General features: G+C 33.4%; 1 protein-coding gene and 1 pseudogene across 2 annotated transcripts; both read left to right on the top strand.

Moving 5' to 3' along the window:
* The first annotated feature begins 572 nt into the window (after positions 1-572).
* Positions 573-7,508, top strand: LOC138331808 (phenylethanolamine N-methyltransferase-like; annotated as a pseudogene).
* Positions 7,509-9,728: 2,220 nt separating this feature from the next.
* LOC138331807 (indolethylamine N-methyltransferase-like) lies at positions 9,729-15,124 on the top strand. Of its 2 annotated transcripts, none has more exons than XM_069279592.1 (3): positions 9,729-9,912; positions 13,412-13,613; positions 14,163-15,124. In XM_069279592.1, the coding sequence occupies exons 1-3, from the start codon at positions 9,759-9,761 to the stop codon at positions 14,587-14,589; spliced, it is 783 nt and encodes a 260-aa protein (XP_069135693.1). In that variant the 5' UTR covers positions 9,729-9,758; the 3' UTR covers positions 14,590-15,124. The 2 variants fall into 2 exon arrangements, with proteins under 2 accessions (XP_069135693.1, XP_069135694.1); XM_069279593.1 differs by lacking the exon at positions 9,729-9,912 and adding an exon at positions 10,698-10,885 and having other exon boundaries at positions 14,163-15,106.
* The last annotated feature ends 279 nt before the right edge of the window (positions 15,125-15,403 follow it).

The raw sequence follows: 15,403 nt of genomic DNA, 5'->3' as shown, positions 1-15,403 counted from the left end.
TCTTAATTTATTTGCTTATTATTTTTATAAAAAACGAAAGAGATGTCTTTACTTCCAATTTCAATCCAAGCTGTTTGGAAAAAGCTCTTCGTGAAAATGTATTATTTGGAATATTAACTATGCTGGCAAGCAATACTATGTTTTCACATCAAAACTATTTTAGAACTATTTAAATTTATTTTCTGCATAAAAATATGATGAGTTTAATTTCCAGATTCCTTTTCTATTTTAAGACTAGGCTATATAATAAGTCATGAGTGTTCAGACCCGTAACTTGAACTATAGCTGATTTTCAAACAATTCATACTTATATTCTTAACATTAGAAGTCTTTTAAAAAGTGAAAATGAGCTCGAAAATTTAATTCCCACCGTCCCGTTCAACGTTGGTCAGTCGCGTTCCGCATAGATTCCATTTGAAGGCAGTGACATTTCCAGTAGGACTTCCTGAAAATTCGAAATTATTATTTGGTCTTCATTTTAGCATTCAGACATTATAATAATAAATCTCAGACACTAAAAGCACAACAGATCTTATCTATTTATATCCTTGTATCTGTATACCATCTTGTTGTCATGCATAGGTATTATATGGCTACTGACGACAGTAAGTATTACAGATGGCGGCGGACGGTACAACCACAGACTACTATGGTCAGTTTGACCAGGACTGGTATCTCAGACATTACTATGGCTGCATCACAGGACAGACCGTTGACCAGGGGAACCTGTTACGCTTTAATCTGGAAAGATACAACAGTGTATTTCAGTCAGGTATGTACAGTAAGGTACGAGACTCTTAAACTGAGACTATCATTTACTCTCGCTGAAAGCCTGGTGTCATCAGTGTTTACTTCTTTGTGTATGTATACAATGTATGTGCCGTCTCGACCCATTGACTATGTATTATATACAGCAAGTTATTGTTTACATACAAAAGTACGAGTAGTTTGAGAAACACGCTATATACAGTCGCGGTTATCAGGAAGTGAAAAGGGTCTAGCTTGCTAATTATTAGGTTATGTAAGATATTACTATTCAAGCGTCATAACTTTATAACCAATAATTTTCATAAAAATTTTACTGCGCTTTTCTTTATAAACTGTTTTATAAGAGAGAATTCTGATAAACATGGCTGGATAATACAATGTCATATTTCTGTTTTATTTATTTTTGTTTTATTTATTATCATCCCAGGTTTATGTGTACACATACCCATTTTCCCATTGATTCGTCTAATTATAACTAAATAATTTACTTCATTTTTCAGTTACGAATTTTCGAGTTTTATTAGTTTGTAAGAACTAACTAGTCGATAACATTGTATTTCACCTTTATAATTAATGACGTCCATATAAACATATATTTAATAGCCTATAATGTAAATATTTGTTAAATTAATAATTTCTGTAAATTATGTATGTGTTTCATAACATACCGAGATATCGATGCTATAATATTTTTTTCTCACAAACAGAACGCATAATATCATCCCGAATCGAATCATCGCTTTTACATGTAGGTTATAACGCAAAACCTAATATATTTCCTGGTGTAGCCTAACCCGTATTGTACCAGTACATTTGATCTTAAAATGGCGGCTAGTGGAACAACCACGGATTACGCTGGCTTATTTGACCCAGAATGGTACTTACAGACGTATCTCAACTCCATTTCCGGTCAGCCCGCTGAGGGTGATCTGATGCAATTTAGTATGGATAGATACTGCAAAATATTTCAGTCAGGTATTTACAAATGTATATGTAGGCCTAAAGCCTGTAAAGATATTGTTTAATATAGCGAAATAATAGTTGTTAAAGGGATACAACTCTTATATAGCTTAACTAGTGCATTGTATGTCACATAACGATATGCAGAAATTTTTGTTCATATATAAAGTGTGTTTTGAGTGGATAAAAATGCTTGGTGGCCGTTGGTACAATTTTAAATTGACATGCGGTTGTATAATGTGCGTTGCGGATGGATAAGGTAAAGAGGATGTGGAATCACTAACCATGACGATTATACATATTCCATTGTTTTATAAACTGTTAATTGCATTGACCTTTTGTTCATGTCCTCCTAAGGTTTTACACTATTCAGTGATTTATATTATGTCATAACCAAGTCACAGAGATGAAAAACCGATTTTTAAAATACCACCATAATTGTTTCACAGAAGTTGTAGAATGGCTTTAAAATAGGCGTGATTTTTGTGTCTAGTAAAGTGCACGTGGCTTGCAGACAAAATGTAAACTAGACAATGCATTCAGATGCAAATGTAAGTGAAATGATATGCAATGGTTAGGTTTAAATCAAATGGATAATTTGTTTTTGAAAACGATTATTGCCAACTTTTTGATCACCAAACGTTTATCCTAAGTTTGGGAATCAATTTCTCATAATCAAATTTCTCCTTGACAGATCTATGTGGACATTTGGTGAGGGCGAGATATATAATGATCTACTCCAAAATAGTGTGTGAACTTTTATGCGAGTCACATGCACTTTCTTAGTATGACAATTTACTAGTCTTTTTGGCATAGGTTTTAAGTATTTCTGTATTTTCCGGATATAAATAATACTGGTTTTTTTATACCTTACCATATTAATGAAGGATTTAAGGAATTTATATTCTGTCATATACAAATTGGATAGTTTGTATATATAAGACTATTTTGCTCATCAGTTTCTCTTCAGTCCAACATCATTGGAAAGACAAAAAAGGCTTGTAGAGATATATAGTAATATTTATAATAATGGTAAAATACTTAAATTGATTGCTTAAAATCCTTAATAGTACGTCCTAGGTTTTTGTATAATATACTGTTGTTCCTAGGTTGATGGTAAAAAAAAATCGTATTTCCAGTGCTTATTTAATTTTCTACGATTTTAAATTGTATAATTCCAATCAATTTGACTATATGTGCCAGAATATGTGCCGACGTATATTACATTTTGGTTGGTTCTAAACATGGTTGATAACTTTAAAATGTTCTTTATCACGAACTCTATTTTTGAAGACCACATGTTTCATACCAGTTTTTTCTATGTATTTATATTAAGACACGCCGAGAAACTTAGTACCTGGGATGTAATCATTGTTGGTAGTAAGTACACGTATGCGGTTGATGAAATGTATACTCTTTTGGAGAATTTTACTTGTGAAGAAATACAATATTGCAATGTTACTAACAATTATGTGTAATTGAGATGTAAGCTTATTGTTGTAATGGTGTGCTGTATTATTATGGATAAGAGTCTCTCTGATAGATGTGTCAGTCAAACATAGAGAGGGAGCAATGCCTCCTGTTATATCGTCCACAATCACATTAACTAGAGCGGTATTTAATTTTCGCTTTATCCTGAATTGGTCTTACTTTGATTTATTACTTTGCATCTATAGACACGTGCAGTGTAATCAGATGACAAAGTCCATGTGCATAATTATTTATATCTACCTGTGTAATCAGATGACATTATTAACCCCCATTTCATCCCATGATTAGTAATCAGATGACAAAGTCCATGTGCATAATCATGTGTATTTGGGGTATTATTTACTTATAAAGACATGTCTTTATTTTGTGCTATTCTGTTATTTTTGTGGTAAATACTATTCTACAATTTCTATAGAAATATTATATCATTAAAACAGATTTTGATTTAGAAAGCCATTATCGAATTATTGCAATACCGGAACAAAATCCCAGTCTGTGCAGTCGACCTTTAGGGCTAGTTTAAAAAAATACAAAATCATCACAATGAAAAACGGATAACATACCTGTGTAAAGTATCAATTAGATAAACGTTAGTATTATTTTGCAGAGTAGCAACAGAGCCAAAGAAAAGCTTCATTCATGATACCGATAAGTTGGTGTATTTCATATCTTATTACTAACACAATGTATCTTACACACTTACGTATGTATTGTTGGTCAGAACATTAAATTTGGATTTACCCTATCAAAATCCTACTCCGATGACAGTTATATACATACATATATATATTTGCATGGAAAACGGTTCGAATTATTAGACATTTCTAACGTCGATCAGACACGGACTCCGAGACCAACTTCGACTGTTTTCAGGGATCATCTCAAAATGTTTAATGTAAAATTTTTGCTCGGACGTCGCCGAGGACATCCCAGCTCTGTATAATGCATGTTTATTGGACAAACAGATACTGCATAAGGCACAAGATCTAATGGTATCGGTTTCGATCCTCACTAATGCTATATTATTTTTACTTTTCTTAATTTTTTTTCCTTTTTTTTTCTTTTTTAGCAACAGTCACCATACTGCTTTAATGGCAAATAAAATATTATCATCAATAGTATTTATTATCACCTTGATTAAAAAAGTTTTAATTTTGATTCAGTTATTAACCATATTGTATAACAATAACACTGTCTCAGTCACTTTCAATAACCTCTACAAAATTTAAAAAAAGTATTCCTTATGGTTATAGTATTGTAGCTATAAATAAAAATATGCCCATTTGTCCAACAAATAATCTATTCATATTCCTCATAATCTTTGTCATCACTGCATCTAGTAATTGACAACTTCTAAGATTTAATAGCCTATTCAATCGGATTTCATTTTCTTTTCATGAAGTGTTCCGATTGCAGAGAGTGACGTTTGCATTAATTCCCACCAACAGAATCAATTTTCTCGCTGTACTATCAATATGCACTCATATATTTATTACATTTGTATAAAAATGATTAATGGAGTCAATGCCATTGGAAACAGTTAACATAAATATTTTGATTGAGGATGAGTTTTCAAAGTTTCTTTCTTTTTAAAAAAGCGCTATTTGATTCGATTTATTGATTTCCCTGTTTCTTTCGGTTTTACTTATTTCATAATACACGTATCTCTAAACTGCTTAATATTTGAAAACAGACCAATTGTTTATGTTACGTTTTGGGTTTGTACAATCTTAAAACCATGTCTGCATATATAAAAAATATGAACTTTATTTTACATCGATTGCGAAAAAAGTTAAACAACTTATACAAATCACTTTCGATGGCCCGGATGAAAGAGTGAGAGGGTCTTAGAGTGGAAGGAAACCAGAGTGCCCGGAGAAAACCAAAGTGATCGGGTAGGAGACCCCTTCATGAGCTTCTCGCACGATATACGCACCATGTCTTGATCGAATTGAAGTGCGAATTAAACATTAAGGAATAAACTTTTTTCACGTAGCACTAAGTTGCCATATCAGCTCAAGTTCCGATGAACTCTCGGATTGGTCAATCATAAAGGTAAAATGAAATATCGTCTAGAGCTAACATAATCTTTTTGTAGCATATGTATGATGTGACGAAATGGCTTGCTCATATTATAGTATATCCAGCTAAAGAATACGTATCTCAACCGAGGTAAGTGTACATGATCATGTACTCCGGCGGATCTTTTATCGTAGTTTCTATGATGCTGCAAAACTGCACATACTATAGATGCGCCGCAATTAGCGAATATGTAAGAAAGGTACAAAGATACAATGTATGTTAATAATACATCGTTTTGCATTGTGAGATGACCCCTCAAACCGTCGAAGTCGTACTCCGAGTCTGTGTCTCTGTCGATGTTAGAAATGTCTACTAAAGAATATCTATCTATAATGTAGAATCGGCACACATTAAGTAGACAAAAGCTGATAATATTGATTTTTGAAATAGGATGTTTGGGTGATTAGGCTTAACGGCTGAATGTCATGTTTTGATGGTCTGCCGTAAAAACAAATATGAACTAGAATCTTTATGCTATATAATCGTTTGTACAGTACCTATTATGATTATACTTCGAAGGTGAAGTAAAGGGCAGACAACTACTCGACATAGGCACAGGCCCTTCTGTTCATTCCATCATCACTGCCAGCCGCCATGTTGATGACGTATACCTCTCAGATTTCACCCGCACAAAATAGAAAAGTGCTCATTGATTGGTGGAAAAGTGACAAAACATTGATAGAAAAGATTACCGAATATGTGTTAAAACAGGAAACCTCAAGGTAGGTACACAACCCTTTTCGTATTTTACGAAGTTTTAATTTTCCTTTAATTTTCCTTTCGCAAGTCTTGTAATTTACCAACTTTTTTTTTGTCTTGTTTTAGTTATTTTCCATATATATCTACTTAAAAGGGGTGTCAAACAATATCAAGATATTTGTGTTATACATGTAGCATGAAACTATACAATCCAATCTAGTGTGGTTTATCTTAATTCCTTAAGCAGATAAAAATCACACGGATCTTGCTCTGATAATTATTGTGAAAATCGTATTGGACAAGCACGTTCTGAAGAAGGATTCATTGTCTCTCAATTGACCGATCGCCAGGTGTAATATAACCACGCCTCGTGCTCACAAACGCACGTGTTTCTATTCAATGTCGGAGAAAAACATCGTAGCACACACAATACAAAATACAAAGTCACGTGCGGTTTGATTGACAGCTGGCGATCCGTCAATAGTCCAATATAATCTAAAAAAGAAATTAGAATATGAATTACATCATCATCCCTTATTTATTTGCCCGTACATGTATTTGAAACTATTTTTTGTATTTTGTTTTAGTGAAACTGTCGTTGAGAGACAAACAGCAATGAAAGGTAAAGTTCGTGCTGTTTTACCTATCGATGTGACCATGTCGATTCCACTGGGAAGCGGAAGTGACGTTACACAATTTGATATTATCACTTCAAGCCTCTGTTTAGAAGCAGCAGCTCTAACCATTAACCAGTACCGCACGAATGCAGCAAACGTAGCATCATTATTGAAAGTTGGGGGTCATTTCATCCTGAACGGCGTTCTGGAACAGACGTGGTACAGAGTTGGAGAGTCCAAGTTCGCGTGCGTTTGGCTCTCAAGGGAAGACATAGAGTCAACCTTTGTCAGTTGTGGATTTGACATAAAGCAGTTTGATGTCGTGAAATTTAAATCTGAAGACGAAGCGTACTCTGATTTCCATGGTTATTTCGTTATGCATGCTATCAAAATATGAGAAAAATTGACATTTGAAGTTCACATACATGTTGATATTCATTACATGTATGTATATATGGTACAAATGTATTCGAATATAAACTCGTTATAATCACTTATATTATTAATTATTGAAACCAACTTACTTTCAACAAACTGCAAAGTATTTGTTTTCATAGGACCTGACTATCAGCTTCCATACTTATTAAAATAAAGCTTACTTCGACATCTAACGATTTAAGAATTAACATCAATCGATTTTTCATCCCCAAATTAGTTAAAATGGAAATATTAAACTTGTTTCTATGTAACTTAAATTCAGAACTTAGACTAGAACAGAAAATAATCAGCAATAATGGCGGCCAATTTGGATTTTAATCGAAAAGGAGGTTTTGCCATGAAGGACTCGGGTCTTATATTAACTCACTTACCATTTTATTCTCGCATCGTATATATATATATTACCTGACGGAGTGGTTGGAAATGTCAATAAAATGATTATGCTGTTAATAATTTTCGTTTAGTGTTGTTTAAAAAGAGTATAACAAAACAAAAACAAAAATAAAAAAACATGGAATGCTTCATGTAATATATATCTGAAATCTCTACCAGGGAAATATCACCACATGTACATGTACAAGTCCAGAAACGCACTGCGGAGTCATGGTTATCAGAAACACGAGGAAAATCACAGAGACGGTTCTGAAGGCTTTCACTTCCTGTTTTGGAGCCAATCGGGATTTTATCTCCTTCCACAAGTTGACTACTCTTGAACAAGATTACGTTATGTTTAATTTCTTGTTAAATCGGGATGGATGTGATACTGTATTATCAAAATATTTTCAAAGCTTATTCATTTCAATATTAGTTTCATTATGCTTACTTCCGGGCATTGTGTCTTGGATATGGCCGACACACATTTCGTCAGTTTGAATCCTGCTTCCAGGAAGGTAATGGTGCGCCTCTACCCGTACACAATCGTGTACCGTTGTTGTATCGGATGTATTCGAAGCTGCATCATTTTCTTCAACATTGTCCTCTTAATTGTGCATTGGTCTGTTGGTTTCAGAATATTCAACACCATTTGCTCTGATGTCAGTTAAATCCTTAGAAATATGAGACCGAGATGCATAACTGCCTTTTTCCCGAATTGTTCCGACAGTTGTGAACATGGTATTCTGTTTAAAACGCCCCCTCTTAACGATTCGAATCTTCGTTGTACAGGAACCAAATTCTTTACACTTAAGTTAGGATGTCAGTGCACATCCAAATAGAAAAAGAAACCAGAATGTTCAAGGGCTACAAAATATGAGCAGTTATCCTGCAATAGAGGAATGAGTGTACAATTCAGTTGATGAAATGAGAATACATAAACAAAAATGTAATATCAGATATCATAATATTCCACTATTGTTATTCTAATGTCTCAATTCTTTCAAAATGACAGAGAATGGTAACACAATAGTACTGTTAGCGTGCTTATATTTGTGCCATCACACTTTACCGCAAACTATATCTTGAACACATAAAATTAACTCGCAATATCTCCACGATGGCTATATATTAATATACAGTATACATCCACATCGTACTTTCACGCTATACTTCCTTGACAAACAAGTCTACTTTCAAGCAGATCCTTACAAAGTACATAAATACACACACTACATGTACATGCTAAAATTACCGGAAAACTTTAATATGTCCAAAACGCGCACTTTTTTATACGGCTTCAATGCTAATCAGTATTTATTAGCTTCCAAATTGTTATATTGATCAATCCAGACATATAACTTTATGCACGTGTGTTTTCTGACCACAACACTGACCAAAATCAAACATTTCTACCTTGGCGGCAAAGAGATTCGTGTGGACGTTTATATACCTTTACTGAACCCAAACAAGTTGAGAAACCTTTGGCGACATTATTGTTCAACCTACAGTAATCATTTCTTGGCCTATATTTGCAAGGACCTTTATAAGTGCAATGCATTTAACAAACGAAGGTCTCTCACACGAATGGAGATTAGAAGTAAATTGACTTTCATTTTGATGACTATAGCAAAATTGTCTTTTTTCTTACTAGCCCTTTAATTTCTCGTCATTTGGTGAGCTTGTTTTTAGTTAAATACATGTATGATATTTTTTAATTTATTTGCTTATTATTTTTATAAAAAACGAAAGAGATGTCTTTACTTCCAATTTCAATCCAAGCTGTTTGGAAAAAGCTCTTCGTGAAAATGTATTATTTGGAATATTAACTATGCTGGCAAGCAATACTATGTTTTCACATCAAAACTATTTTAGAACTATTTAAATTTATTTTCTGCATAAAAATATGATGAGTTTAATTTCCAGATTCCTTTTCTATTTTAAGACTAGGCTATATAATAAGTCATGAGTGTTCAGACCCGTAACTTGAACTATAGCTGATTTTCAAACAATTGATACTTATATTCTCAACATTGGAAGTCTTTAAAAAAGTGAAAATGAGCTCGGAAATTTAATTCCCACTCGTCCCGTTCAACGCTGGTCAGTCGCGTTCCGCATAGATTCCATTTGAAGGCATTGTCATTTCCAGTAGGACTTCCTGACAATTCGAAATTATTATTTGGTCTTCATTTTAGCATTCAGACATTATAATAATAAATCTCAGACACTAAAAGCACAACAGATCTTATCTATTTATATCCTTGTATCTGTATATCATCTTGTTGTCATACATAGGTATTATATGGCTACTGACGACAGTAAGTATTACAGATGGCGGCGGACGGTACAACCACAGACTACTATGGTCAGTTTGACCAGGACTGGTATCTCAGACATTACTATGGCTGCATCGCAGGACAGACCGTTGACCAGGGGAACCTGTTACGCTTTAATCTAGAGAGATACAACAGTATATTTCAGTCAGGTAAGTACAGTAAGGGACGAGACTCTTAAACTGAGACTATTAATTACTCTCGCTGAAAGCCTGGTGTCATCAGTGTTTACTTCTTTGTGTATGTATACAATGTATGTGCCGTCTCGACCCATTGACTATGTATTATATACAGCAAGTTATTGTTTACAGACAAAAGCACGAGTAGTTTGAGAAACACGCTATATACAGTCGCGGTTATCAGGAAGTGAAAAGGGTCTAGCTTGCTAATTATTAGGTTATGTAAGATATTACTATTCAAGCGTCATAACTTTATAACCAATAATTTTCATAATAAATTTTGCTGCGCTTTTCTTTATAAACTGTTTTAAAATGAGAGAATTCTGATGAACATGGCTGGATAATACAATGTCATATTTCTGTTTTATTTATTTTTGTTTTATTTATTATCATCCCAGGTTTATGTTTACACATACCCATTTTCCCATTGATTCGTCTAATTATAACTAAATAATTTACTTCATTTTTCAGTTACGAATTTTCGAGTTTTATTAGTTTGTAAGAACTAACTAGTCGATAACATTGTATTTCACCTTTATAATTAATGACGTCCATATAAACATATATTTAATAGTCTATAATGTAAATATTTGTTAAATTAATAATTTCTGTAAATCATGTATGTGTTACATAACATACCGAGATATCGATGCTATAATATTTTTTCTCACAAACAGAACGCATAATATCATCCCGAATCGAATCATCGCTTTTACATGTAGGTTATAACGCAAAAACCTAATATATTTCCTGGTGTAGCCTAACCCGTATTGTACCAGTACATTTGATCTTAAAATGGCGGCTAGAGGAACAACCACGGATTACGCTGGCTTATTTGACCCAGAATGGTACTTACAGACGTATCTCAACTCCATTTCCGGTCAGCCCGCTGAGGGTGATCTGATGCAATTTAGTATGGATAGATACTGCAAAATATTTCAGTCAGGTATTTACAAATGTATATGTAGGTCTAAAGCCTGTACGGATATTGTTTATTATGGGGAAATAATAGTTGTTAAGGGGATACAAATCTTATATAGTCTTTAACTAGTGCATTGTATGTCACATAACGATATGCAGAACTTTTTGTTCATACATGTAAAGTGAAAGCAGGTGGATATATAAAGTGTGTTTTGAGTGGATAAAATGCTTGGTGGCCGTTGGTACAATTTTAAATTGACATGCGGTTGTATAATGTGCGTTGCGGATGGATAAGGTAAAGAGGATGTGGAATCACTAACCATGACGATTATACATATTCCATTGTTTTATAAACTGTTAATTGCATTGACCTTTTGTTCATGTCCTCCTAAGGTTTTACACTATTCAGTGATTTATATTATGTCATAACCAGGTCACAGAGATGAAAAACCGATTTTTAAAATATCACCATAATTGTTTCACAGAAGTTGTAGAATGGCTTTAAAATAGGCGTGATTTTTGTGTCTAGTAAAGTGCACATGGCTTGCAGACAAAATGTAAACTACACAATGCATTTAAATTCAAATGTAAGTGAAATGATATGCAATGGTTAGGTTTAAATCAAATGGATAATTTGTTTTTGAAAACGATTATTGCCAACTTTTTGATCACCAAACGTTTATCCTAAGTTTGGGAATCAATTTCTTATAATTAAATTTCTCCTTGACAGATCTTTGTGGACTTTTGGTTTGGTGAGGGCGAGATATAATGATCTACTCCAAAATAGTGTGTGAACTTTTATGCGAGTCACATGCACTTTCTTAGTATGACAATTTACTAGTCTTTTTGGCATAGGTTTTAAGTATTTCTGTATTTTCCGGATATAAATAATACTGGTTTTTTGATACTTTACCATATTAATGAAGGATTTAAGGAATTTATATTCTGTCATATACAAATTGGATAGTTTGTATATATAAGACTATTTTGCTCATCAGTTTCTCTTCAGTCCAACATCATTGGAAAGACAAAAAAGGCTTGTAGAGATATATAGTAATATTTATAATAATGGTAAAATACTTAAAGTGATTGCTTAAAATCCTTAATAGTACGTCCTAGGTTTTTGTATAATATACTGTTGTTCCTAGGTTGATGGTAAAAAAAATCGTTTTTTTTTCAGTGCTTATTTAATTTTCTACGATTTTAAATTGTATAATTCCAATCAATTTGACTATATGTGCCAGAATAGGTGCCGACGTATATTACATTTTGGTTGGTTCTAAAAATCGTTGATAACTTTAAAATGTTCTTTATCACGAACTCTATTTTTGAAGACCACATGGTTCATACCAGTTTTTTTCTATGTATCTATATTAAGACACGCCGGGAAACTTAGTACCTGGGATGTAATCATTGTTGGTAGTAAGTATGCGGTTGATGAAATGCATACTCTTTTTGAGAACTTTACTTGTGAAGAAATACAATATTGTAATGTTACTAACAATTATGTGTAATTGAGATGTAAGCTTATTGTTGTAATGGTGTGCTGTATTATTATGGATAAGAGTCTCTCTGATAGCTGTGTCAGTCAAACATTGAGAGGGAGCAATGTCTCCTGTTATATCGTCCACAATCACATTAACTAGGGTGGTAATTAATTTTCACTTTATCCTGAATTGTTCACACTTTGATTTATTACTTGGCATCTATAGACACGTGCAGTGTAATCAGATGACAAAGTCCATGTGCATAATTATGTATATCTACCTGTTTATGATTATTTCATTATTAACCCCCATTTCATCCCATGATTAGTAATCAGATGACAAAGTCCATGTGCATAATCATGTGTATATGGGGTATTATTTACTTATAAAGACATGTCTTTATTTTGTGCTATTCTGTTATTTTTGTGGAAAATGCTATTCTACAATTTCTATAGAAATATTATTTCATTAAAACATATTTTGATTTAGAAAGCCATTATCGAATTATTGCAATACCGGAACAAAATCCCAGTCTGTGCAGTCGACCTTTAGGGCTAGTTTAAAAAAAAACAAAATCATCACAATGAAAAACGGATAACATACCTGTGTAAACTATCAATTAGATAAACGTTAGTATTATTTTGCAGAGTAGCAACAGAGCCAAAGAAAAGCTTCATTCATGATACCGATAAGTTGGTGTATTTCATATCTTATTACTAACACAATGTATCATACACACTTACGTATGTATTGTTGGTCAGAACATTAAATTTGGATTTACACGATCAAAATCCTACTCCGATGACAGTTATATACATACATATATACATTTGCATGGAAAAAAGGTTCGAATTATTAAAGAATATCTACATGTATAATGTAGAATCCGCTCACATTAAGTAGACAAAAGCTGACAATATTGATTTTTGAAATAGGATGTTTGGGTGATTAGGCTTAACGGCTGAATGTCATGTTTTGGTGGTCTGCCGTAAAAACAAATATCAACTAGAATCTTTATGCTATATAATCGTTTGTACAGTACCTATTATGATTATACTTCGAAGGTGAAGTAAAGGGCAGACAACTACTCGACATAGGCACAGGCCCTTCTGTTCATTCCATCATCACTGCCAGCCGCCATGTTGATGACGTATACCTCTCAGATTTCGCCGCACAAAATAGAAAAGTGCTCATTGATTGGTGGAAAAGTGACAAAACATTGATAGAAAAGATTACCGAATATGTGTTAAAACAGGAAACCTCAAGGTAGGTACACAACTCCTTTCGTATTTTACGAAGTTTTAATTTTCCTTTCGCAAGTCTTGTAATTTACCAACTTTCTTTGTCTTGTTTTAGTTATTTTCCATATATATCTACTTAAAAGGGGTGTAAAACAATATCAAGATATTTGTGTTATACATGTAGCATGAAAATATACAATCCAATCTAGTGTGGTTTATCTTAATTCCTTAAGCAGATAAAAATCACACGGATCTTGCTCTGATAATTATTGTGAAAATCGTATTGGACAAGCACGTTCTGAAGAAGGATTCATTGTCTCTCAATTGACCGATCGCCAGGTGTAATATAACCACGCCTCGTGCTCACAAACGCACGTGTTTCTATTCAATGTCGGAGCAAACATCGTAGCACACACAATACAAAATACAAAGTCACGTGCGGTTTGATTGACAGCTGGCGATCCGTCAATAGTCCAATATAATCTAAAAAAGAAATTAGAATATGAATTACATCATCATCCCTTATTTATTTGCCCGTACATGTATTTGAAACTATTTTTGTATTTTGTTTTAGTGAAACTGTCGTTGAGAGACAAACAGCAATGAAAGGTAAAGTTCGTGCTGTTTTACCTATCGATGTGACCATGTCGATCCCACTGGGAAGCGGAAGTGACGTTACACAATTTGATATTATCACTTCAAGCCTCTGTTTAGAAGCAGCAGCTCTAACCATTGACCAGTACCGCACGAATGCAGCAAACGTAGCATCATTATTGAAAGTTGGGGGTCATTTCATCCTGAACGGCGTTCTGGAACAGACGTGGTACAGAGTTGGAGAGTCCAAGTTCGCGTGCGTTTGGCTCTCAAGGGAAGACATAGAGTCAACCTTTGTCAGTTGTGGATTTGACATAAAGCAGTTTGATGTCGTGAAATTTAAATCTGAAGACGAAGCGTACTCTGATTTCCATGGCTATTTCGTTATGCATGCTATCAAAATATGAGAAAAATTGACATTTAAGTTCACATACATGTTGATATTCATTACATGTATGTATATATGGTACAAATGTATTCGAATATAAACTCGTTATAATCACTTATATTATTAATTATTGAAACCAACTTACTTTCAACAAACTGCAAAGTATTTGTTTTCATAGGACCTGACTATCAGCTTCCATACTTATTAAAATAAAGCTTACTTCGACATCTAACGATTTAAGAATTAACATCAATCGATTTTTCATCCCCAAATTAGTTAAAATGGAAATATTAAACTTGTTTCTATGTAACTTAAATTCAGAACTTAGACTAGAACAGAAAATAATCAGCAATAATGGCGGCCAATTTGGATTTTAATCGAAAAGGAGGTTTTGCCATGAAGGACTCGGGTCTTATATATTAACTCACTTACTATTTTATTCTCGCATCGTATAAATATATATGTATATATATATAACCTGAGGGGTTGGAAATGTCAATAAAATGATTCTTCTGTCAATAATTTTCGTTTAGTTTTGTTTAGAAAGAGTATAACATAACAAAAAAAAAAAAATGGAATGATTCATGTTATATTTATCTGAAATCTGTATCAGGGAAATATCATCACATGTACAAGTCCAGAAACGCACTGCGGAGTCATGGTTATCAGAAACACGAGGAAAATCACAGAGACGGTTCTGAAGGCTTTCACTTCCTGTTTTGGAGCCAATCGGGATTTTATCTCCTTCCACAAGTTGACTACTCTTGAACAAGATTACGTTATGTTTGATTTCTTGGTAAATCAGAATGGATGTGATACAGTATTATAGAAAT

The sequence above is a fragment of the Argopecten irradians genome, chromosome 9, assembly GCF_041381155.1.
Source record: "Argopecten irradians isolate NY chromosome 9, Ai_NY, whole genome shotgun sequence".
NCBI classification, from domain to species: domain Eukaryota; kingdom Metazoa; phylum Mollusca; class Bivalvia; order Pectinida; family Pectinidae; genus Argopecten; species Argopecten irradians.
The sequence above is the reverse complement of the archived record's forward strand: the minus strand, read 5'-3'. Positions and strand labels throughout refer to the sequence as shown.